The 21,400-nt window shown below is 53.5% G+C and overlaps 7 protein-coding genes across 7 annotated transcripts; 4 read left to right on the top strand and 3 right to left on the bottom strand.

Moving 5' to 3' along the window:
• Window positions 1–810: 810 nt before the first annotated feature.
• On the top strand, window positions 811–1,997 carry ACO1O0_005014 (uncharacterized protein; the record flags this gene model as incomplete). Its single annotated transcript, XM_083194441.1, has 3 exons — window positions 811–1,029; window positions 1,110–1,299; window positions 1,369–1,997. 3 exons carry the CDS (start codon window positions 811–813, stop codon window positions 1,995–1,997), a joined length of 1,038 nt encoding a protein of 345 aa, XP_083049354.1.
• Window positions 1,998–2,077: 80 nt separating this feature from the next.
• On the bottom strand, window positions 2,078–4,153 carry ACO1O0_005013 (FAD-binding oxidoreductase; the record flags this gene model as incomplete). Its single annotated transcript, XM_083194440.1, has 6 exons — window positions 2,078–2,182; window positions 2,241–2,305; window positions 2,388–3,369; window positions 3,494–3,653; window positions 3,748–3,840; window positions 3,909–4,153. The coding sequence occupies 6 exons, from the start codon at window positions 4,151–4,153 to the stop codon at window positions 2,078–2,080; spliced, it is 1,650 nt and encodes a 549-aa protein (XP_083049353.1).
• A 2,360-nt stretch (window positions 4,154–6,513) lies between these two features.
• Window positions 6,514–10,758, top strand: ACO1O0_005012 (uncharacterized protein; the record flags this gene model as incomplete). Its single annotated transcript, XM_083194439.1, is given in 3 exon segments — window positions 6,514–6,520; window positions 6,534–8,866; window positions 8,944–10,758. 3 exon segments carry the CDS (start codon window positions 6,514–6,516, stop codon window positions 10,756–10,758), a joined length of 4,155 nt encoding a protein of 1,384 aa, XP_083049352.1.
• Window positions 10,759–12,641: 1,883 nt separating this feature from the next.
• ACO1O0_005011 (HET domain-containing protein) lies at window positions 12,642–14,082 on the bottom strand (the record flags this gene model as incomplete). The annotated part of the gene is made up of 2 exons (XM_083194438.1): window positions 12,642–12,773; window positions 12,847–14,082. The coding sequence occupies 2 exons, from the start codon at window positions 14,080–14,082 to the stop codon at window positions 12,642–12,644; spliced, it is 1,368 nt and encodes a 455-aa protein (XP_083049351.1).
• Window positions 14,083–15,089: 1,007 nt separating this feature from the next.
• On the top strand, window positions 15,090–16,658 carry ACO1O0_005010 (uncharacterized protein; the record flags this gene model as incomplete). The annotated part of the gene is made up of 3 exons (XM_083194437.1): window positions 15,090–15,314; window positions 15,367–15,485; window positions 15,539–16,658. The coding sequence occupies 3 exons, from the start codon at window positions 15,090–15,092 to the stop codon at window positions 16,656–16,658; spliced, it is 1,464 nt and encodes a 487-aa protein (XP_083049350.1).
• Window positions 16,659–17,857: 1,199 nt separating this feature from the next.
• On the top strand, window positions 17,858–19,357 carry ACO1O0_005009 (S10 family peptidase; the record flags this gene model as incomplete). The annotated part of the gene is made up of 2 exons (XM_083194436.1): window positions 17,858–18,173; window positions 18,225–19,357. 2 exons carry the CDS (start codon window positions 17,858–17,860, stop codon window positions 19,355–19,357), a joined length of 1,449 nt encoding a protein of 482 aa, XP_083049349.1.
• A 127-nt stretch (window positions 19,358–19,484) lies between these two features.
• On the bottom strand, window positions 19,485–21,059 carry ACO1O0_005008 (putative oxidoreductase; the record flags this gene model as incomplete). The annotated part of the gene is made up of 2 exons (XM_083194435.1): window positions 19,485–20,017; window positions 20,102–21,059. The coding sequence occupies 2 exons, from the start codon at window positions 21,057–21,059 to the stop codon at window positions 19,485–19,487; spliced, it is 1,491 nt and encodes a 496-aa protein (XP_083049348.1).
• Between the last annotated feature and the right edge of the window lie 341 nt (window positions 21,060–21,400).

Here is a 21,400-nt window from a genome sequence, read left to right as displayed (position 1 = left end):
CTTCTTACAAATACGGTGAGCACGTCCGAAAATGGAGTAAGCGCGCCGTTATAAGTGAGCTGAGCCTACATTGACGACCGACATGTGGCCGTGGGGGCAGAGCTTGCACATTATAGCTAGTTTCTTTTTTTTTTCGTTAATGATATTAATAGTACTACTTTTACTACATAGTACGTCTGTGGAGAGCGCAAACATGTTGTGGGCGTACTCGTACAGAGTAATAGGTGCTTCGTAGTGGCTAAGCGTATTCCTCATGTTTTCTTATTCTGTGTTTCACGCTAGTTGTAGACTGCGCTGGGGAACCGATAAGAACAGCCAGCCATCTCGACACGGAATCGTGCTTGACGCACACAAGTCCGGCCGAGATTCATAAGTAGGTCACTCGCTCATAAAGGTATCAGGCAGACGAGCATGGTGGTGTCGCTATTACTTCAACCAACAAGACCGAAAGGCATATGTACAAGTAGTCAGTACTCCACAGCCGTTGTATAAGTGCTGGCTTTGTGTAAGGTAGGGTATATAAGACACCCGTCATCCACCTTGTCAGACACAATAGCAAAGAGCCTCTCGTTATCCGATCCACGGGGATTGTTTTTTACCTGATTTGCTTGCAACCAATCGATTGCGGAGTCCTGTGGCGTACCCAACACAATGGATGCAGAAGATGCAGCCCTTCATGGCCTGGCGTCCCGCCCCCCTTCCCGGATAGATACCCGCCCGGATGGGGAGATTGCTACGGCACTAGGTACATACATCCCTGTCACGTCAGAGCGCAATTTCTGGATGTTCTGGGACAAAGGTTTCGCGGCAATGCCCCCGTGGATCCAGCGCAGCGTCATCAACTGCTACCGCCGCGAGGGCAAGCAGTGGACCATCCGCCTGCTGGACACTGTACCTGGGTCGCCCAACCATGTTCTCAACTATACCGAGGAGGATGATTTCCCACTGGCAGTTACGGAGGCGAGGATGACCGGAAATGATGCCTCGCAGAAGACGTCGAACTTTGCGAGGCTTGCCGTCGTGTACCGGGTGAGTGTGTGGGGGCCCATCACCACATTGTGTGTGTGTGTTTTTGCTTTTTCCCACCTCGCTAATCACACATGAGACAGCATGGAGGAATCTACATGGACGCCGGGACACTTCTGCTACGCGATCTAGACGACATCTGCTGGGCGGCAATATCAGACCCCTCGTCTCCACATAGGGTGGCATTCATGGCGCAGCAGTTGGGCGAGTACTTTGGTCAGATCCTCAACTGTTTCATTGCGGCCCGCAAACACGATCCGTTTATTCACCGATGTGAGTCATGCATGCCCCTCCTTCTTGTCGCTGCATGGCCAAGTTCCAAGAGCTGACTTCAGCCACAAGGGCAGCAAATCTATCTCCACATGTGGAAGGGCCGTGACAACACCATCGGCCTCCACGCCCATCCACTGGTGGCCCATCTCCCTCTCCTCCGGATCAATTCGCCATCGTTCTCTGCTGACGTAGACTGGGTCGGTTTCACCGACTACCTCGCGCAGGTTCAGGCCTTTGAGCGGGTGCGGCTGAACCAGGAGCCTGGAGAGGATGGATTCGACGGCCCAGCCTACTTCCGGAACAACTTCTACCTCCTTAACGCCGGCACGGAACTGTTTCGCGGACAGGCATACGGCGGGGCGGACCGAGTGCTCCAGCTGCTGCTTTTGCCGCGGACTGGAAGTTCCTCCGATGCGGACCAGGCAGATGCAAGCCGGTTCGTCCACGACATTCTCGCCAGATCGTCGTGCTGCAAGTTCAGCTATGGAACCGTCCGTCTTGGGCTGCAGAAATTGGTGGCAAAGCAGTGGAGTCTTCCGGAACATGCCAACGACGACTGCCAGCCCGGCACCTGGGGCGAGTATCTGCGCCATGGAAGTGTGAATTTCCATCAGACGAGGGACCTGGGTCCTCTCCCGATTCCATCCGAGACTGGCCGTGTCACCAACGTCGGACTCTTTGAACCTGTGGTGGTTTGAGAGGAAGAGAACCGTCGTGTTTTCTAGTCCAGAATAGGTTGCTTTATAGAGACTAAGATTTCTCCAGGATTCCTTTGCCCTCAATTCTTGTAGCCCCCCTCGCGTTGGTCTCGCATCATGCGATACTCCCTTGGCCAAATGCCTGACTTACCCGGTGACAGAATGCCATTGGGGTCCAGAGAGTCCTACATCTGTTTCAGCAAAGATGATCATAAATATGGGCAGGGGCAAAGTTTTTCTAACCTTGAGAGTCTCCACGAAGCGCCTGTAAGCGTTGTTGTTAAAGTTGTAGGAATCCTGCACGACATCTGTGGGTAATAAACGCGCGTGAGCAAAGCCTTTGGACTCACGAGGGGCAAGTTTTGTGGGAAGAGAGAGTAGAAGTCTTACCCATGAAATCCAAGTGTGTCCGGTAATTGACCAACCCGTGTTCCTTGGCCACCTGCCTCATCTCAAGCGCTGCAGCTTTGCCTTTCTGCACATGCTCCTCATCAAGCCGGTTGTACAGGATCATGTGTACGAACGTGGCATGGCGAGCAAAGGCGTGGCCGCCGAGAAAGTTGTCGAAGCCGTGCTTGGCGCAAACCTCCGTTGCGGCATTGTACCACTTGAGAACCTTCTGGCCATCGTACGGCACTATGGGAGAGAAGTCGATGTGCCCGCCAATGCCGCCAGGAGGGATGTTGTAGTCAATCGTCGTCGCAAATCTCATGTTTGGCACGCCGACGTGACCAGGCTGCCACTCGGCTGTGATTGATTCGGCGTCTACCCTGGCGCCATCTTCACCTTCAAACAGCTTGTATGTTAGCTTGGCAGAAGGGCAGATTCGGCTGATCGTGTCCTGGGTGATGGCCAACCGCGACAGGACAATATCCTTGGGACCGTAGATGTTAAACCACGTCGTCCAGTAGGGCAATGAATGCTTCTCCATCAGATCGGCCACCACACTGTCAGGCATGGCTCCTGGTCCAGGATAAAGCTCATGCCGGGGGCCCAGACGGCTGATCCGGCGGAAGACGTTGAAGATGGACGGGTCGTTGTTGATGACATCCTCAAGGCGTAACTTGGCTATTATGTCTATCAGCTCTGCCAAATCCTCCAGCTTCCCCATCTCAAGTCGGAGCGCCATGTTTGTTTCAGGCTGTGGCTGCATCCAGATACCCAGCTTGGTCACAACGCCCAGGTTACTTTGGAGGAAGAGGCCGTCGACCTGGGGACCAAAGCTAGCCTTGCACGCAAACGCGCTGGGAGCACCGTCTGCGGCCCACTGCCCGGTGCGGATGAGCTCTCCATCCGGCAGGAGCACCTCCATACCACATATGTGGTGGTAGTGATCTCCGTGAGAAGTGTATCCAAAGCCACGGTCCAATGCCTATCAACAGACCATTAGTATTTGTGTTACCTTCTGGTCGGACGTGTACGCGTCCGTGAGGATGATAAAGACTTGCATTTCCCAAGACGCTTCCCCAGGCTATGGCAGGCACACTGGGCCATACCGCCAGTTTATGTTCCCGACAGTACTCATACAGGCCAAAGAAGGTCACGCCGGGTTCGACAACAGCATACGCCGCCCGTTCGTTGACTTCAAGGATGCGGTCCATTCGATACAACGACAAAACGACTGACCCTCCTACTCGTGGTGCTGGACCGCCATAGCTGAGCCCTCATCAGCAAGTCGCAAATAAGTCAAGATGCCTTTGTGCTGTTTGGGGGACAGCGAAAATGGCACAAGACAGACAGAGGGGCTTACCCCAGATTCTTCCCCCGCGACGTCGTCCATAGCGGAAATCGAAGTCGGTTTGCCAGCGCCAATACCGCGCTGACCTCATCGGTCGACTTGGGGCTGCGAGGGTCAATACATGAGTATACTCGTACTCCGTACTACAACACACAAGAAAATAAAGCACGTACCATACGGCGGCCGAGGGGACGTGGTCCGACCGCTTCGCAAACGGGTCAGAAAAGTGCAGGAGTGTGTCTCCCGTGTGCACGTTTTCGCCGCCAACAATGGCCCGCAGCTCCTCGACCATGAGATTAAACTGATCTTCTGAGAACCCAGGGGGGAACGTGGCGTCGCAGGGCGCCGACCGGCCTTCCTTGAAGACACGATCGTGCGCCTGCTGAATGTCAGGCTTGTCGTTATATTGCTGGGCCATGATTGTTTCGAGACGGATGGGGTGAAGACAAATTTTAAAACGACTCTCGGCTAAATGATTCGAAGCTTGTATTAATAGTAATGCAGTATTTACTCGTAGTTGACTCGTTCATCCGATATATATATACTCGTACACTAATGGGCGGAGAAGCAGGTCGGGACTGGCTGAACCCAGTGACGGGTCGGAGAGGGGCTAGAAACGCCACGACGGATACCTTATGCATTGAATATGTAGGGTATGGTATTAACCGTTAGGTACTATCGCATCTATGATCTCTAAGAGTACGTACAAATATGTTATTAGCCCTACTACGTGGCAAATTTCGTGTGCAAGTTTGTTGATGCTCTCCGCGTCACCACTCGCTTCTGGCGCAAGATGTACGAGTGCGAGTACGCCAAAAAGAAAAGAGCAGGGTGGATTAATTACGAGTAGTATCCATACTTGCTCGATATGCACACACCCTTTTTGCCATCTCCACCCCCAAAACCCCGCCATTCCTCCCGGTCTCGTATGACCGAGTTTGATACTTGGGGGGGGGGGGGGTTGTTCAGGGGTGTGTTGATAGGCGCCCATCGCTATCAGGTACGGATACGTCCTGCGAGTACGAGCAATGATAGAAAGCTATGAAATGGGAGATATTACTACTCGTAAATTCAATGCATAGTCGGCACTCGGCTGATAACAAGACCGTGTTGAGGGCGGTTGTGCGCCACCAAAGGTACATGTAGGCAGGCAAAACGCACAAACTTGTGCGACTGCGTGAAGCCTCTGATGTAGTCAATAGCGTTTTATTGTGACCAGAGCTTAAAGAGTGAAAAAAAAAAAAAGCTGGTAAGAGGCACGACTCGCATCTTATAGTGTATCTTATAGTTAACTAGGAAATTGGCGTGTAAGTGGTCGGCAATGATGTTGCTGCGAGGCATCCTCGTAAATCCGATATCAATTGGGGGGAGGGTAGACAGACCTAGAAGTGATGACACCTTAACATCTGATGTCATGTAACAGTGGGAGCGAGCATTATGCCTTTGAACGTGAGCGAGCGATGCTTCCAACTACTCGTACGAGAGCATATAATTCACTCCAGGATTATTTTGATTTATGTGTAAAACTTATTGGGGCTGTATAATTTTACTACTCATGGTCCTCTAGGGTAGCCAGGGGGCGGCACGGGGAAGGCGGCCGATCCGGGCGTTCCGGGAACCCCGGCCGGCGACGAAATGTGGACCGAATGCAGAAGGCTTCATCATCAGCTCCGGTCTTCCAATTCAACTTGAACATGCCTTGCCATTGCTGGGTCGTACGATTTGTCGAATGCGTTCGATGCTCTCGTCAACAATTTAGCAGCTTTGCCTGACACTTCGCCACGACGAGTACGTGTCTAACACATGTCTTATTATGATCAAGCCACCGTCATTCTTCGGAGTCGGCGCAAGGGCAGGCTGACCACTGGCATCAAGGTTCCAGTGTGCCGGATCCGGAATCCGGTTCGCATGCGTTCGGTGATTAATTATCACAAGCCGGGGTCTGAAGTAGTAGCCAGCTGAGTACCAAAGATGATTGGTACTGCTGTCATTACCACGCTGTTCATCTCGAGTCAACAATTGTTCAGGCTATGATCCGCGGATAACTATAATGAAGCAACGGCACGAATATATACAGAGATCGTCCATGTTGGAGCAAACAACTTCTGCCGCGATGCCAGATTCGGAACCCACCAATTTCATCTCTCGCTGACGAGATTCTCATACCTCCTCGCCAGCGGCCGTGATGGATTCGATCCAGCAGGTCTTCGTCCACCAGACTAGGACGACTACGTCGCCGCTGCTGATCATCAACACCAGTGCCCTCGCCCTCGTCACACTACTGAGCGTCTCAATTGTCGTGACTCTATCCAATTGGTGTTTCCAGCGGCACCATTACCACCACCCTTTGGCCGGGTATTACGAAGATGAGGATGGAGTGGCAATTGACGGACCTAAAGCGCGCAATGCAAACCGCATCCCAACCGCCATCCATCTGCTGGCCGTTGTGATCAACGCGCTCCTCTTCCTCGCCAAAATCTGCGTATTCCCCCTGTCAAACCACACTACTGAGGCTTGGTTGCAGTTCGCAATCGCGGTGAGTAAGCCCCGATACTCTCTCCCTCTCTCTGTCGAGTTTCATGATCGTCCAGAAGGAAGGGCTAACACTATGGACTAGGTGCTCCTTGTCCTCCAAGGATCTGCGCTCTACGCGCCTGTCCCCCCCACGGTTCGATATCGATTTGGCCTCTGCAGTGGTGCGAGCTGCTTTGTGGCTGTGGCAACCCAATGTGTGCAATTCTACTTCGATTCTCGGCATCCGATAAACCACCTACAGCCATGGCTAGTCATTCTGGCAGGCACCCAGTTGACCCTTACGGTCATTGCTGGGTCCTGCGCCCTCCTGCTACAGAGACGTCCCGACGTCTTCCACAATGACGCTGTGGTGGACCGCAAGAATACCGTGTCTCTCCTCGGGCGTTTGAGTTTCTCCTGGGCAATCCCTTTGCTACGAGCATCGAAGCATGAGGATCTCGACGTACACGACCTCCCAGAACTCGACCAGAACACAAGGGCGGAAAGCCTATTCTACACTTTTACAAAGGCCCAGGAAGATCAGAAAAGTCCCCGGCTATGGTGGACTATTCTGCGTTCACATGGCTCGACATTGGTCATCCAACTTATGCTGTCCCTGGTTTCCTGTCTGTTGGCTTTTGTTCCTCGGCTGGCGCTCCTGGGTATCCTCAAGGCGCTGGACAATAGTACCTGGCGCAGCCCAAGAGAAGACAACCCGCAACTCTGGCTGTACGTTGCGGTCCTTGGAGCTTCCAGCGTCGTGGCCAATATCGTCACCACGTGGAAGTTCTGGGTGTCCATCAACGTTATTTCCACCCGTGTGTACGCCCAATTGACCTGCACCATCTACCACAAGTTCATGCGCCTCAATGGAGACGGGGGAAGTAATAACAACAACGGTGAAGACGATCCGCACGCCGACACGAACCAACACGTGGTCAATGCCATGGCCAGTGAGGCAAAGGGAATTGCGAACTTTGTCGGGGAGTCCTACCAACTACTTGAAACTCCCGTTAGGCTGGTATGTTGCGGCGCCCTTCTACTATGGCTGCTAGGCTGGCAGAGCATGCTCGCTGGCATCTTGGTTATCGTCCTAAGCGGGCCAGCCCAGGGCTATGTGGTAAAGAAGGCTATGTCTGCCACCCGGGCGATGCTAGGTCGCCGAGATGAGAGGATGTCGATATTGTCTGAGCTCATTTCTGGAATCCGCCAAGTCAAATTTCTTGTCGCAGAGAAGGAGTGGGAAGAGCGAGTCAACGAAGCTCGAGATCGCGAAGTCCATGCTGCATCGCGCACGATCCTCTCCAACGTTCTCCTGTCATCCTGGTATCTCACGCAACCCATCCTGCTGGCAGTGGTGATGCTGTCCGTGTACTCGTTCACCCAGCCCCGTCTGTCCGCCGCGACGGCCTTCACATCCATCACCATCTTGAATCTCGTGGAGCAGGCCCTGGACACACTTCCCGTGCTGCAGATGCGGCTGGTGAATGTGTTCCTCTTTTCTAGGCGCATCGAGAATTATCTGCAGCAGCCAGAAAGGACACCGTACATCATACCGTCAGACCACATTGAGCTAGAGGATGCTGCCATTGCCTGGCCCTCCTGCCGCCCAACATCTGACGGGATGCCGACCGGGGCAGGAATCCTGTGGAATATCAACCTCCAGTTTCCTCACGGGAAGCTCTCTGTGGTCAGCGGACACACCGGGGCGGGTAAGAGCTTGCTCCTGTCGAGTCTGATTGGAGAGTGCGAGCTCATCGCCGGTGTTGTACGTGCGCCTACGGCAAAGCAAGCCGCTTATTCGCCTCGGGTCGTGGCAGGGAGATGGTTGGTGGACGACGCAGTCGCTTACGTCGCCCAGACAGCATGGATAGAGACCGGCACCATCCGGGATAACATCCTGTTTGGATGTCCGTATCTCCCCCAGCGATATAGCGAGGTCCTGTTTGCCTGTGCCTTGAATCCTGATCTCGAGATGCTGTCGGATGGAGATATGACCGAAGTAGGCGGTAACGGAGTCAACCTAAGTGGAGGCCAGAAATCGCGACTCTCGTTGGCCCGGGCCATATACTCTCGCGCGCAGACTCTCATCATGGATGACATTTTCAGTGCTGTTGATGTCCACACGGCCAAGCACCTCTACGAACATGCCCTCACAGGGCCGCTGGTCGAGGGACGCACCTGTGTGCTGGCCACCTACCAAGTCGAGCTTTGTCTATCAAGAGCAGACTATCTCGTCACTCTGGATGGGAAAGGAGGATGCCATGGCGCGACCGTCACCAAATCTCAACGTGACGAGGCTGTCAATTTCGAACCAGAAGACGGCATGGGGTCGACATATGATACCGATGACTGTGATTCGCGCTCTATATCTATCACAGAGAGTAGCAGAACTATGCAGACCGTTCATTCTACGCCCTGGAGATTCAGCGAAATGAATACGTTTGACGACACAGCCAGTATCCACCGCCCATTTGTGTCGGCAAGCGCAGGGGGCCAGGTGGGATCTGTTCGATGGAAGACTATTCGAGACTTCTCCAGGTACTCGGGCGGCATCTACCATTGGGTATTCCTTTTCATTTTGTGCGTCACATACGGTGTTCTGAGCTTGGGACGTGTAAGTTAAACCAGATGACCCCTCTCAACTTCTGCATGGTCTCGTGAGGAATCCAAAGACTGACCGACTTTATTCAGGGTTATGCGATAAAGCTCTGGACAAGCCGCTCTGTGAATACCGAGACAGCCGACTATAGCAGCCAGCAATATCTTCTCCTGTACATCGGCATCTCTGGCGCAGCGATTGTCGTTGGCACAGTAAGGATCTACGTAACCCTCTCGTCCAGCCTGCGAGGCTCTGCAGCCATCTTCCGACGACTACTCTACAACGTCCTACGGGCACGACTTCGATGGTTAGACACAACGCCCATAGGCAACCTGCTCAGCAGATTCTCAGCAGACTGTGCTGTGGTGGACCTGCAGATTGGCAACAGTCTCAAGCAGCTGCTATTCTTCGCCGTTAGCATCCTCACCGCCGTTGCATCCGGAGCTATTGAAGCTCCGAGACTAATTATCTATGGTGTCTTTCTCATGGGCATATGTTTCTGGTGCGCCCGGGACTACGTTGCAGCGTCTCGACAGCTGAAGCGACTGGAGAGCAGCGCCATGGGTCCGATATTCGACCACCTGAGCTCGTCTGCCGCGGGAATCAGCACCATCCGAGCCTTTGGCAGAGATGACAGCTATGTCAAGGGTTTCTTGGAGAAGGTTGATCTGTACTCGCGCTCGTTCTGGCACGTCTGGCTGCTGAACCGATGGATGGGCTTCTGGATGAACATTGTTGGCGCCGTCTTCTCGACCGTCACGGCCATGTCTATGGTGAGCATTCCTCACATCGACGCGGCAGCGGCAGGCCTTGCCATCAGCTTTACAATGCAGTTGGGAGACTACCTCGTCAATGCGGTGCAAGCGTATGCTGCATTTGAAATGGACATGAACAGCGTACACAGACTCCTGGAGTACACCGACATTGAGCTAGAGGGCGACGACAAAGGGACTACTGAGCCATCTGCGGCGTGGCCGACGCGCGGCCAGCTCCAGGTGTCAAATCTGGTTGCTAGATACAGCCCTGAGCTTCCCCCTGTGCTTCGCGACATTACATTCGATGCAGATGCCAACCAGAGGATCGGCGTAGTTGGCCGCACGGGGGCCGGCAAGTCATCCCTATCCTTGGCTCTTATGCGCTTCCTTGACGTAGAGGGAGATGTTACCATTGACGGTGTCAACCTCTCTCGCGTCCCTTTGCACCGCTTGCGCAAGGCTATCCACCTCATTCCCCAGTCGCCCGTCCTGTTCTCTGGCACAGTCCGGTACAACCTGGACCCATTGGGTCAGTACGACGATACCGATATTCTCTCAGCGTTGGAAGGTGTGCACTGGATCCGGAGTGAGCCATCAGATGCCAGTCCAGTGGCCGAAAGCACTACCGTCGGATCATCCAGGTATCTGGACGTCGATGCAGAGTCAACTCGAGACGGCGCATCTTCAACCATTTCCACTCTCGTCAGCGAGGCCAATCCCACTTTCCCCACCAAGGCGATGTTGTCCTCGAACATGTTGCAGCGTCAAGTAGCAGAAGGCGGCTCGAACTTGTCGCTCGGTGAGCGTCAGCTGCTCTGCCTCGCACGGGCGATTTTGAACAAGCCCAAGATGTTGATCCTAGACGAGAGCACCTCGTCGGTAGATCATCTTACAGACGAAAGGATCCAACAATCCATCCGATCAGAGTTCCGTCAGAGCTCAACTCTCCTTGTCATTGCGCACCGCTTGCGCACCATTGCCGACTTTGACCGCATTCTAGTGCTGGATCATGGCGAGGTAGCAGAGTTTGGAACCCCTTCACGGCTGATGACGATTGAAGGAGGTGTTTTCCGCTCGTTAGTAGAGGGAGATGCGGAGAGGAGTGTGCTGGAACAAGTGATTCGCCTAAGCAGCGAAAGGGTAAACACTTGACATTTTCCACATGATGTGGGTTTATTTCTTGAACCTCAGGCATGTATTCACTTTCACCACTGTATATATTTGAAAGTATATAATTGTGCCACCGGGTTTAACAGCATTGTAATTTGGCAAGGCCTTTCTGCCGTCATTAATATTAATTACTACCCCGTTGCTATGGCCTCATTCCTTAGGCCTTGTACCGTCAATATAAAAACTTGAAATTCATGTATCATCCCAGTCCCAGCCTAAAGCCGACCGAGTGCAATAAGCCATGCCGGACTCAATTTTCTCACTACAAGCAGCAACATCATCTCAGGACTGTGATTGGCAGCCATGAGCAGATCAACCGTAGATTCACCAACAAGGGACACCAACGGGCACGCAGCTGGTCCTATCTCCATCATCCTCCGGCACGTTATACCAAGTCACCCGTCGGTGAGTCATTCCCTCGGCGATATTCACGCCCTATTCAGGAGCCGCCGGTGCCTGACCACCGTCTCCTTTTGTGCCCAAAACCTTTACGACCATAATATATGATACTGGAACATAGTAGTACTTTGGGCGTCTCTGGGTAAAGAACGACTTTGACATATCATCGTAAGCCTTACCAAGAAGTAATTTATTTCTATCGGGAGCGGGAATCTCTCTGCCGTCGACGAGGGCCTCTGTACTTTCCGACCCCGTGGAAGCCACATCGCTGGTCTTGCCGAAGCCTCAGCTATTTAGTAGAACTTCGGTCCCCCTAGGGACAAGTACGTTCATGTTCGTGCCTTCAAGATCTCCCTTTCTATGGTAGTTTGAACGTTGGAGAAGCCAATATTCTTGGCAAAGAATGATATCGAGTCCCCCACACCCGGGGAGATGATAATAATGCCAATTGGAGTGTTGGCAATGAAACTGTCGACCAACATCAAAGAACCCACACCTTGGCCAGTATTTCCGGGGTCGCTTGCAACCTAACCCACCCACTGAGTTAAGACGGCCTATGCACGATTGGGCTCGTTAAGGTGTGTTTGGTGCTAGGCAAGGTTGACATACACTGTTGATAATGGATACCCCGGTTTCGTAGCTCCCGATAATGTAGCCGTGCATCGTCCATGCCCAATCCTAGTGAGCTTAAACGGCTGTTTTGCAGTTTACAAAGACAAGTCCGTCTATCGCGAATTACTGGTTGCCAAAGTACGCACTATGCCCTCCCAGAAGTCTCCCTGTTTAAGTTCAGTCCAATAAATTCACAACAGAATATAGGAGTATTATGTACCCAAAGTTTCTATATAAAAGATATTAATATATATCGAATATCTCATGAGCTGGAAGTGTCTTTAAAAACTCCCCATGCATAATCCCATCAATGTACGTGTCTCCTACAAATGTATATCCTCCCTCCTTGCTATCCCCCCTCGGGCGTAGGATGATTGGGGACTTTACACCCCAGAGAAGGGTCACAATATCACCAGCTCGGACTGCTAAATGTCCGATGCCGAGCATTCCTTTGAACGGTTTGAACGGTATTCGCTTGGCCGTCGCACCCTTACCTCCCTCTAGCAAGCGAAATTTCACCATGGATAGCTTCGTTGAGAAAGGGAGGTGGCCTCTAGAGGTGACCAGATCTGATCTATAAAGAAAATAATCCAGAAACTGCTTCTGCTTTGGAGTTAACATTTCGATGTTGATGTGGTCCCCGCGAAAAATACTACGGATCATTGAGGCAATGCTTGGATCGTCTCCTGTCCCCGGAAATTTTTCTTCAAATGTCCCTCTCAGAAATACTCGCCAGACGTAGTCCTCTCCGGGGCCAGTCGAAGTCCCCGAGTGCGAAAAGTCGAGTAAAGATGAAAAATAGGCCTGGGCGTCATTGGGGTCCGAGGGGCGCTCCATGACTTTCTCAATGACATCTACACGGCACCCGTGACGACGAAGTACGCCGGGTATTTGAAGCTGGTTTTGAAGCGGCGGAATCGGCGTGGCGGCAGTCGCGTCAATATCGAACTGGCCGTGGATGGAAGGAACACCAGAACCTCGTCGCCCTATCTGTCTCCAATCCGGGACCCACGAGGGCAGTGACTCAATGCCTGTATCCTCTCCCTCGTTTCTTGGGACACATCTGTCCAAGCTATATCGCGCGGGATACTTGCCCTCGCAATCGTTGATGAGGACTCTGGTAGCAGCCTCAAATACCTCAGCAGGCGTCATGTTGTAGTCCGCTTTCAGTCCTATTGTCTCCCTGTTCGCAACGACGGCAAGAACCCCGAATACGATGTCTCGGGGGTCCGTTGCCAGGTAATATGGTCGAGTAACTGGTGATGCAAACTGGTAGAGAATATCCACCAGGCGTATGGGGTCTCCACGGAGACGTCGACGTCGAGTAATCATGGCCAATGTCCTAAACACAACTAGACCATCTATATTATTTGGCAAATTGCAGTTCTTATCTGTGCTGCTGAAGTAGAGGCATTGCTCCATAATGCATAGTGCTGCATCGAGCGAGTCCAGGCAGACAGTCTTTGTTCCGCAAAGAACCCGAGCTTCCGCAGCGAGGGCGATTTCCTGAATCATCCAGATCCGACACCAGTATTCGCGCTGCATGAGGGAGTTGATTCCCTTTCCCACTACTGGAGCCTCATCGAGAGGGTATCCCAGCATCTCTGCGTTGTTGAGGAGGTCAAACATGAACCGGAATAGGGCTGGACCCTCCGATTCATCCTCATCTGCGCTCTGCTGGTCTCGGGGGTAGTCATATCGAGGCTCCAGATAGCCGCGCATGAATTGATGCAGATTCCAATCAGTTTGCTGCCAGTCAGTCCACAAGTCGGACGTGCCCAAAGCAACCGCTCGAGGGCCAATCCTGTCCACAAAGTCCATAGCTGCGTCGGTGTACTCGTCGCTGGGCCCAACCCAGACGTACAAGAGGGCAGCTCGACTAAATATTGCATTCATCTGGCTTATCTGCCATGCCTTTTCCTGAAGGTCTGTCTGCTGAATGCAAATCGAGTCTACCCAAAGCCAGGACCGGACCCCATTCTCCCTTATCTGCAGGAGTCCCGCTTGGAGGTTGGGACTTATTGTGAACGGGCTACCGTTAACGCAGATTTCGGCAGCATGGCTTTCGCTAGGATTACCCCAGGCGTAAGAAACAGCCTCATAACGTGTTTCGTCGTTTAGCAAGGGCGCATGGCGAAGTTCTAGCTGGATGGGAGTCGTTGTGCTGTCGGCCGGGGGCTCAATGAAGCGGACTAGTCTGATTTCGACAACTTCGCGATTGAGGGGGCTATAGGAGAACATGTCTCCTAGATTGAGAAGATCTCGATGCTTAAACTTTGAGGGGTTGTCGGTCATTAAGCTACCCCGATTTAAGCCCATCATCTCCATGTACGTAGAGGGTTGCGCGAGGCGGTCCCGCGTGGCAGTGCATGCACTTCCAGCCAACATGCATAATACACTTAGACGATTCAAAGAGGGTGGTTACATATACTCAGCCTCAGAATCAGCCTTGTCATGATGTGGCTGACAGATTCTGGAGCCACCGCCGCTGCGTACGAGGACCATGTAAGGTCGTCGGTGCAACCAAACTGCTCCTATGCAAATATACCTGTCGCCCATATAGTTAATTTGCTGTGAATCAAGGATAGTGAATAGTTTTAGTAAGAGATTTGCGAGAAGTTAGCGATTCAACAATGTAATAATGAGATAAGTAACCATATTCTCGTTTAACTCGTTGTCGTTCCGCCCTAGACAACATTTATGATGTCTGGTATTAATCTTTCCCATCAACAATTCCAACGGTTGGCATCCGTACCAGACATCATTACAAATCCACTTTAATAAAGTCAGAAGAAACCGCTGACAACCATATTCTATGAGGGCGGTCTGCCGCCGCTTATAACATGTCGGCGCACCAGAAGCACACAATACGTACCCCCCATCACGTCAACCCAAGGAGATGGTCCCAACCGCCGCACCCCGCGTGGTTTGGCCATCGTTGGCATTTCTTCCCAAACAAATCGACCTTATTTTCCTCCGCACAGAATTCCAGCCAGTCGGGAGAAGCTCCGGCCCGTTCGAAATGCCGATAAGGGATGACGCCTTTTCGCAACTCCCACGCGTGCCTCGGGGGATGATTCCGGGTGCGCAGGATGCCCTTGAATCTACGCCATTAAGAGCCTAAACATGATTGACGACATTCTTCTGCATAATGGTCAATGGTAAAACCCATACCCAACCGCCGATCTGTAATGTCTTAGAATGCATTTGGCCTTTCCCGACCGTTATAAAACGTGGTTGTCTAGTGCCTCTAACCTCATCCTACATGTCCATTTTATTCGGTCTGGAAATACTCCTAGACCATGTCAGACATCCAGAAGAGCGCCGCGTCGACCGACTCGAGGCATACCGCTGATTCCAATGACAGCAAAGCACCCCTTGTCCAGGAGATTCCGAAACGGACCTGGAAGTCGCACATCTGGGACACCTTTGACAAGTCACCAGAAGAGCGCAGGTTTTTGTTCAAGCTGGATGCCGCTCTGATGACTCTTGCATCGTTGGGATACTTTATCAAGTATCTGGATCAGGTAATGCCGCTGCCATATCGGATTTTCCATTAGGCCTGACGGTTTCACACAGGTCAATATCAATAATGCCTTCATCTCGGGCATGAAAGAAGACATGGGGTTATTTGGAAATGAACTCAACTACATGCAGACCTGCTGGACTGTGGGATACGTGCTGGGAGAAATACCCAGGTAAGCCTTCTGCCTCCTAATTAACTTAGTGCCATTAGATACTAATCGGGCAGCAACGTGCTTCTCACTCGGATCCGTCCAAGCCTCTGGATCCCCGCTTGTGAGGTGACATGGTCTGTCTTGACCATTCTCATGACCCAGTGCACCAACTCAACACAATTATACGTCCTCCGATTCTTCATTGGCCTTGCCGAGAGCACATTCTATCCTGGGATGCAATATATTATCGGGTCATGGTATCGCAAAGACGAATTGGCAAAACGATCCTGTCTTTTCCATGCTATGGGGAATGTCGGCTCCATGGTATCCGGATACTTGATGGCCGGTACCTATAATCTGGACGGGGTCAACGGTTTCCATGGGTGGCAGTGGCTGTTCATCATGAATGCCGTCGTCTCACTGCCCATCGCCGCATCGGGATTCTTTTTCCTACCTGATCTCCCAGAAATCACCAAGGTCTGGTACCTGACACCCGACGAGATCAAGCTGGCGCAACGTCGCATGGAACTCGAGGGTCGGGCTCAGAGGGCACCCTACACCAAGGCCAAATTCCTGAAGATCTTCTCGAGCTGGCATATCTACGTCCTGGTAATGCTGTACATCCTCTTTAACAACGGCAACGGCGGCAGCTCGCAGCCTGCGTTCCAAATATGGCTCAAAGAGGAGGGCTACTCGGTCCGCGAAGCCAATCTGTACCCGACCATCACCGAGGCGCTTGGCGTCGTCACCACGCTCATCTACGCGTGGACATCGGACGGACTCTTCCGCGGGGCGCGATGGCCCGCGATTGTCTTCTCAGGCGTCGTGAAGATCTTTGCGTACGCGTGCCTGACGGCCTGGAACGTGCCCACGGGGCTCATCTGGGCGTCCTTCTTCCTGTGCGGGTTTGGCGGGGGCATCAGCGGGCTGACGTTCGCGTGGGCGCACGAGATCTGCGGGGAAGACAACGAGGAGCGGGCGCTGGTGACGGGGGCAATGAACGAGATGGCGTACGTGGTGCAGGCCTGGCTGCCGCTCGTGGTCTGGCAGCAGGTCGAGGCGCCGAGGTATCCCAAGGGGTATCCGACCATGGTGGGGTTGGCGATTGGGTTGATTGGGACGGCGTTTCTTCTTCGGTTCTTGCATAAACGGGAGCAGAAGGCCAAGAAGGCTGCTCTGGAGACGGTGGCTTGATATGTGTCTACTAGATAACCTGCAGCGAGCTGAATGAAGGTTTTGCCCAGGGTTTGATATGGACTCTATGGGCAGGTAGCTTATTTGCCTGCATCGCCAAACGTGAACGGAGCCAATTGCTGGAGGCACCTACGTCATTAAAGGAGCGTCCAGTGTCGGTCTTGGAGTAAATGTGAACGGATTCTGGGACGGGGCCAATTGACTTCTTTCTACCCAAGTCGCCCTGACGCGGCAAGGCTTCAATATTGTGCAAAAGATCCAGGATGTCAGCGTGCATGGCATTCGACCTCAAATGGCAAATTGTGTGGCATTGTAGATAAAATCTCATGCCGAAAAGGTACATCTCACCCAAAGTACCCGCCTCTACTGGGCTGTTCTAGGCAGTTGGGCCATAACCTGCATCGGGTAGACGGCATCAGCGTGGGGCTGTAGCCACTGCCAGTTTTGACCTGGGGTGTTTGCGATGTGGAAATACATGAAAAGAGCACGAGAGTGTCTCGGGTAATGGGGTTCTGTTTCAATGTTACCTTAAACATGAGTAGGAATCCCCCCTCAATCTTGATGCTATCAGCGCTTCCAGAGTGTAGCATGAAGAGAGCCGATCCCGGGACACTCGTGCTGATGATGGCTAGACCCTGGAACCTGTACTCTGGAGTAAGGATCTACACAATCAAGGACCTGACAGAATGGGGCATCCCTGGAATGTGCTGAGACTCTGAAATTGTGATTTGTGGTACTGAGACTCCGACAGGGCTGCCATAGCGCAGCAGCGCCCCAGCTGACAGGCTGGAATCGAATCGTGTGTTTCAGTTTGTGGGGATGACTTGAAGGCGACTTGAGGCAAACAAACAAAAGTTCAATCACTGTCAATCACGACTCCTCAGCCCCCCCGCCCGTGCTGACGTTCAATTGTCCCGTGCGGTCGCCGGCAGTCAATGCAGGGCTCCGCGACTGGCCAGCCAGTTGCCAAAGCTCCTCACACAATCCCAGTGGCGATGATCTCAGCCCCAGTGATTGTCTCCTGATGGATCTCTTTTCCCCTTCAGGAAGGCCACCGGCCAGTCGTGCGACGATATGCCGCTCATGCCTGAGCCGGCTCCCCGTGCTTGGGCTCTAGATACATGTATTTAAAAGCCACCCATGGCACCCGACGGTTCACAGAGACGGCCTCGTTTCACGCATCTCCATCCACATCCACCATGAGACTGTCCACCCTCGCCCTGACGCTGGGCGCCACCGCGTCCGCCACTGCCCGGACCTTTGAGCACCGCAGCAACGTGGCTAAGCCTCTCCCTAAGCGTCACGTCCCTCGTGGCGACGACTTCTGGGACTATGTCACTAAGGGAGCTGACCTGGCCGAGGGCAAGGTCTCAGCGGCTGAGGCCGACAGCTTCGACATTTCCAACTTTAACCTCCGTGCCCACACCGTTGACCCGGGGTCGCTGGGCATCGATGATGTGAAGCAGTACAGTGGCTACCTGGATAATGACGAGGATGACAAGCACCTGTTCTACTGTGAGCTCGCCTGGTTTCTTCGATTGAGAATTGAGTGCTGATTCGCGCCAGGGTTCTTCGAGTCGCGCAACGATCCTGCCACGGACCCCGTCGTCCTCTGGCTCAATGGTGGCCCAGGCTGCTCCTCGCTCACTGGCCTCTTCCAGGAGCTCGGCCCGTCCACCATCACCGTCGACCAGAAGATTGTGCGCAACGAGCACTCGTGGAACAACAACGCCTCGGTCATCTTCATCGACCAGCCCGTCAATGTCGGCTTCTCCTACACCAACTCCAACACCAGCGACACCACCCTCGCCGCCAGCGACGACATCTACGGCCTGCTGACCCTGTTCTTCAACACGTTCCCCGAGTATGCCGAGGTCGACTTCCACATCGCGGGCGAATCGTACGCCGGCCACTATATTCCTGGAATTGCCCACAAGATTGTCACGACCGAGGGCAACACCATCAACCTCAAGAGCATCCTGGCTGGCAATGGCCTGACCGACCCGCTGACCCAGTACGCCTACTACCGCCCCATGGCCTGCGGTGAGGGCGGCTACGATGCCGTCTTGGGCGACAGCGAGTGCAAAGCCATGGACGACGCCCTGCCCGAGTGCCAGAGCCTGATCCAGGGGTGCTACGATGATGATCTCCAGTCGTGCCTCTCAGCCTACGATACGTGTAACGAGGCCATGCTGAACCCCTACGGAGCCACCGGCTCCGACATGTACGACATCCGTCCGAACCAGCCCGTCATGGAGTACGGCTCGGACGAATGGCTCAACAAGCAAGAGGTCCGTGACGCCCTGGGCGTCGAGGTCGACGGCTACGAGATGTGCGACGACCCCGTCTACAACGCCTTCATCGGGACGGGCGACTGGATGAGGCCCAGCCACCGCGCCGTGCCCGACATCCTCGCCAAGATCCCCGTCCTCATCTACGCCGGCGACGCCGACTTCATCTGCAACTGGCTGGGCAACCGCGCATGGACAAAGGCCCTCGAGTGGCCCGGCAAGGACGCCTACAACGCCGCCGAGGTGCAGGCCCTGACGCTGGGCGACAGGCACTACGGGAACCTCACCACGGCTGAGAACTTTGCCTTTATCCAGATCTTTGAGGCGGGTCACATGGCGCCGGCGCAGCAGCCTGAGGCGACGCTTGATATGCTCAACCGGTGGATTGGTGGAGAGTGGACGAGCTAGGCGTGAATTTGAAGTCGCGTAGCGAATGCCATGTAGGGCCAATGAAGTAATGCAATTAAAAATCATCAAGATCTCACATGCGCGCCCTCGTAATACTCATCAGCCAAGTCACAATACCTGACAGTCCCTACACCTTGTTCGGCCCATCTCCCGCCTCAGCTCCCATATCAGGAAACCGAGGATAGCCCCTATAGAAGACATTGTGCGGGTCGTATTGTTCCTTCACCTTCTGCAGTCGCTTTGCATTCTCGGGGCCATACTTCTGAACAATATCAATCCGCTCTGGGTCCTCAAAGTGTGCATAAGTATTGTCAATTACCAGTCCTGTCGAGTCGATATCCCTGAGTACCTGGTCCGCCCAGCTCATGGCGCGGTGCATTTCAGGATCGTTGGCGTCTGTCCCTGCGGGTGTCCCCGCGCCCATAATCACCGTGGTATGATCCTCGCGGGCGGCAAAGATACAATCAGGATTGGGCATCGCGGCTTTTCCCCGCGTGTAGTGGATAACAACGCTTGAGCTGGGGTTTGGCGGAGGGCTTCTGGCCACAATATCGGCGATGGGATCCGCGAGCAGTGCGCCGCGTGTGTTGCGTGTGGGCATATAGTAGTTTCCGGAAGGTTCCGCCGCAGCGATCCAGTCATGGAATTCATGGAGTGGAACTTTTGCTAGTCAGCATGGAACTATCTGTGGGAGGTCTATATATATACACCATTGACCAAGGGAAGGCTGGAGGGGGGACTCACCATCTTCAACAGTATCTAGTTTGACGTCTCCTAGGGACCTCACCGTCTGCAACCATTTTTCGCCCTGTCTCCGCCCTTCATCCCCATCAATTGTCCATGCGAAGTGAAAGATGAAGATGGGCTCTGTGTCTAGGGCATAGAGAACCATTTGGTCTCCCACAAGAGCATCCGGAAGATCCCCTGGGGTCGATTTGATAACTTCGCAGAGCTTTTGGTTAACCTCCTTGGTATCCGCCAGGGAAAATCCAATCACGCCGGCAAGAAACCCAGATACCGGGTGTGCCTTGACGCGGAGCTCTGTGATGACGCCCAGGTTGCCGTTACCGGCACCTCGCAGCGCCCAAAGAAGCTCGCTGCCTCCATCATCGATGTCTGTGTCGACGACCTTGCCGTCCCAAGTGACAAGTCTTGCGCCCAAGATATTGTCGACTCCCATACCGTATTTGGCGCTCAGAAAGCCAGAACCGCCACCCAACGCCCATCCCGTGTAACCAACCGTTGAAGCCCAGGCCGTCGGAGTGACAAGGCCCTGGGTGTGTAGACTCCGCCCGATATTCCCGACCGTGATGCCACCGCCAACAATAGCCGCCCTGTACGGGCTGCCATCATCGTCAGCATTAGAATCATCAGCAGCAAGCGACACACTGTCCATGGCTCGCATGTCAATCACGACGCCGCCGTCATCAGCCCGCCCCTGGCCGCAAGGCGCATGACCTCTGCCTCGCACGCCCAGGGGGATACCGTGCTCTACCAGATACCCTACAGCTGCCTGCACGGCCGCTTCCGTCCGGGGACGCAGCATGGCCAAGAGCTTGGGTTGATTGGGGAAATGATTCCAGTACTCGGTAATTTCAGCATAGTTTGGCATCGACGGGGTATAAAATATGAGATCCTGCCCGTTGTTGCTTGCAGGGTGGTTATAGAGGTCGGCCAGGGTTGGAGCGTCGGACGCGACCATGTCCCTAGAGGCGCCATTGGGACTGGTGATGCGAAATTCGGCTCCAATTGGGATAGATTTCATCGTGGGCACTCAGGTGGATAGTATCCTGTCAAGGTATAGCTGACGAACAATATGCGTGGCAATTGGTACTTCTCGTCTCAATTGCCCGATTATGTGGATTGCTGGTAATCGTCTTGTCAGTACGAATTCCGACAGCAGATCCGAAGCAGGACTCTGGGCCACCAAATAAGATGCTAGGTTGATGATGATGGTGTTTTGTGGTCGTCGATTAGCACCTTGGCGATGACTTGTGTCCAAATGTTCACAGATAGGTCCTCTCAAACTGCACAGACTGTCCC

Source organism: Amphichorda felina, assembly GCF_050947745.1.
Source record: "Amphichorda felina strain 45539 chromosome Unknown scaffold_5, whole genome shotgun sequence".
In the NCBI taxonomy this organism is placed as follows: Eukaryota; Fungi; Ascomycota; class Sordariomycetes; order Hypocreales; family Bionectriaceae; genus Amphichorda; species Amphichorda felina.
This window is presented reverse-complemented; position numbering and strand designations above follow the sequence as displayed.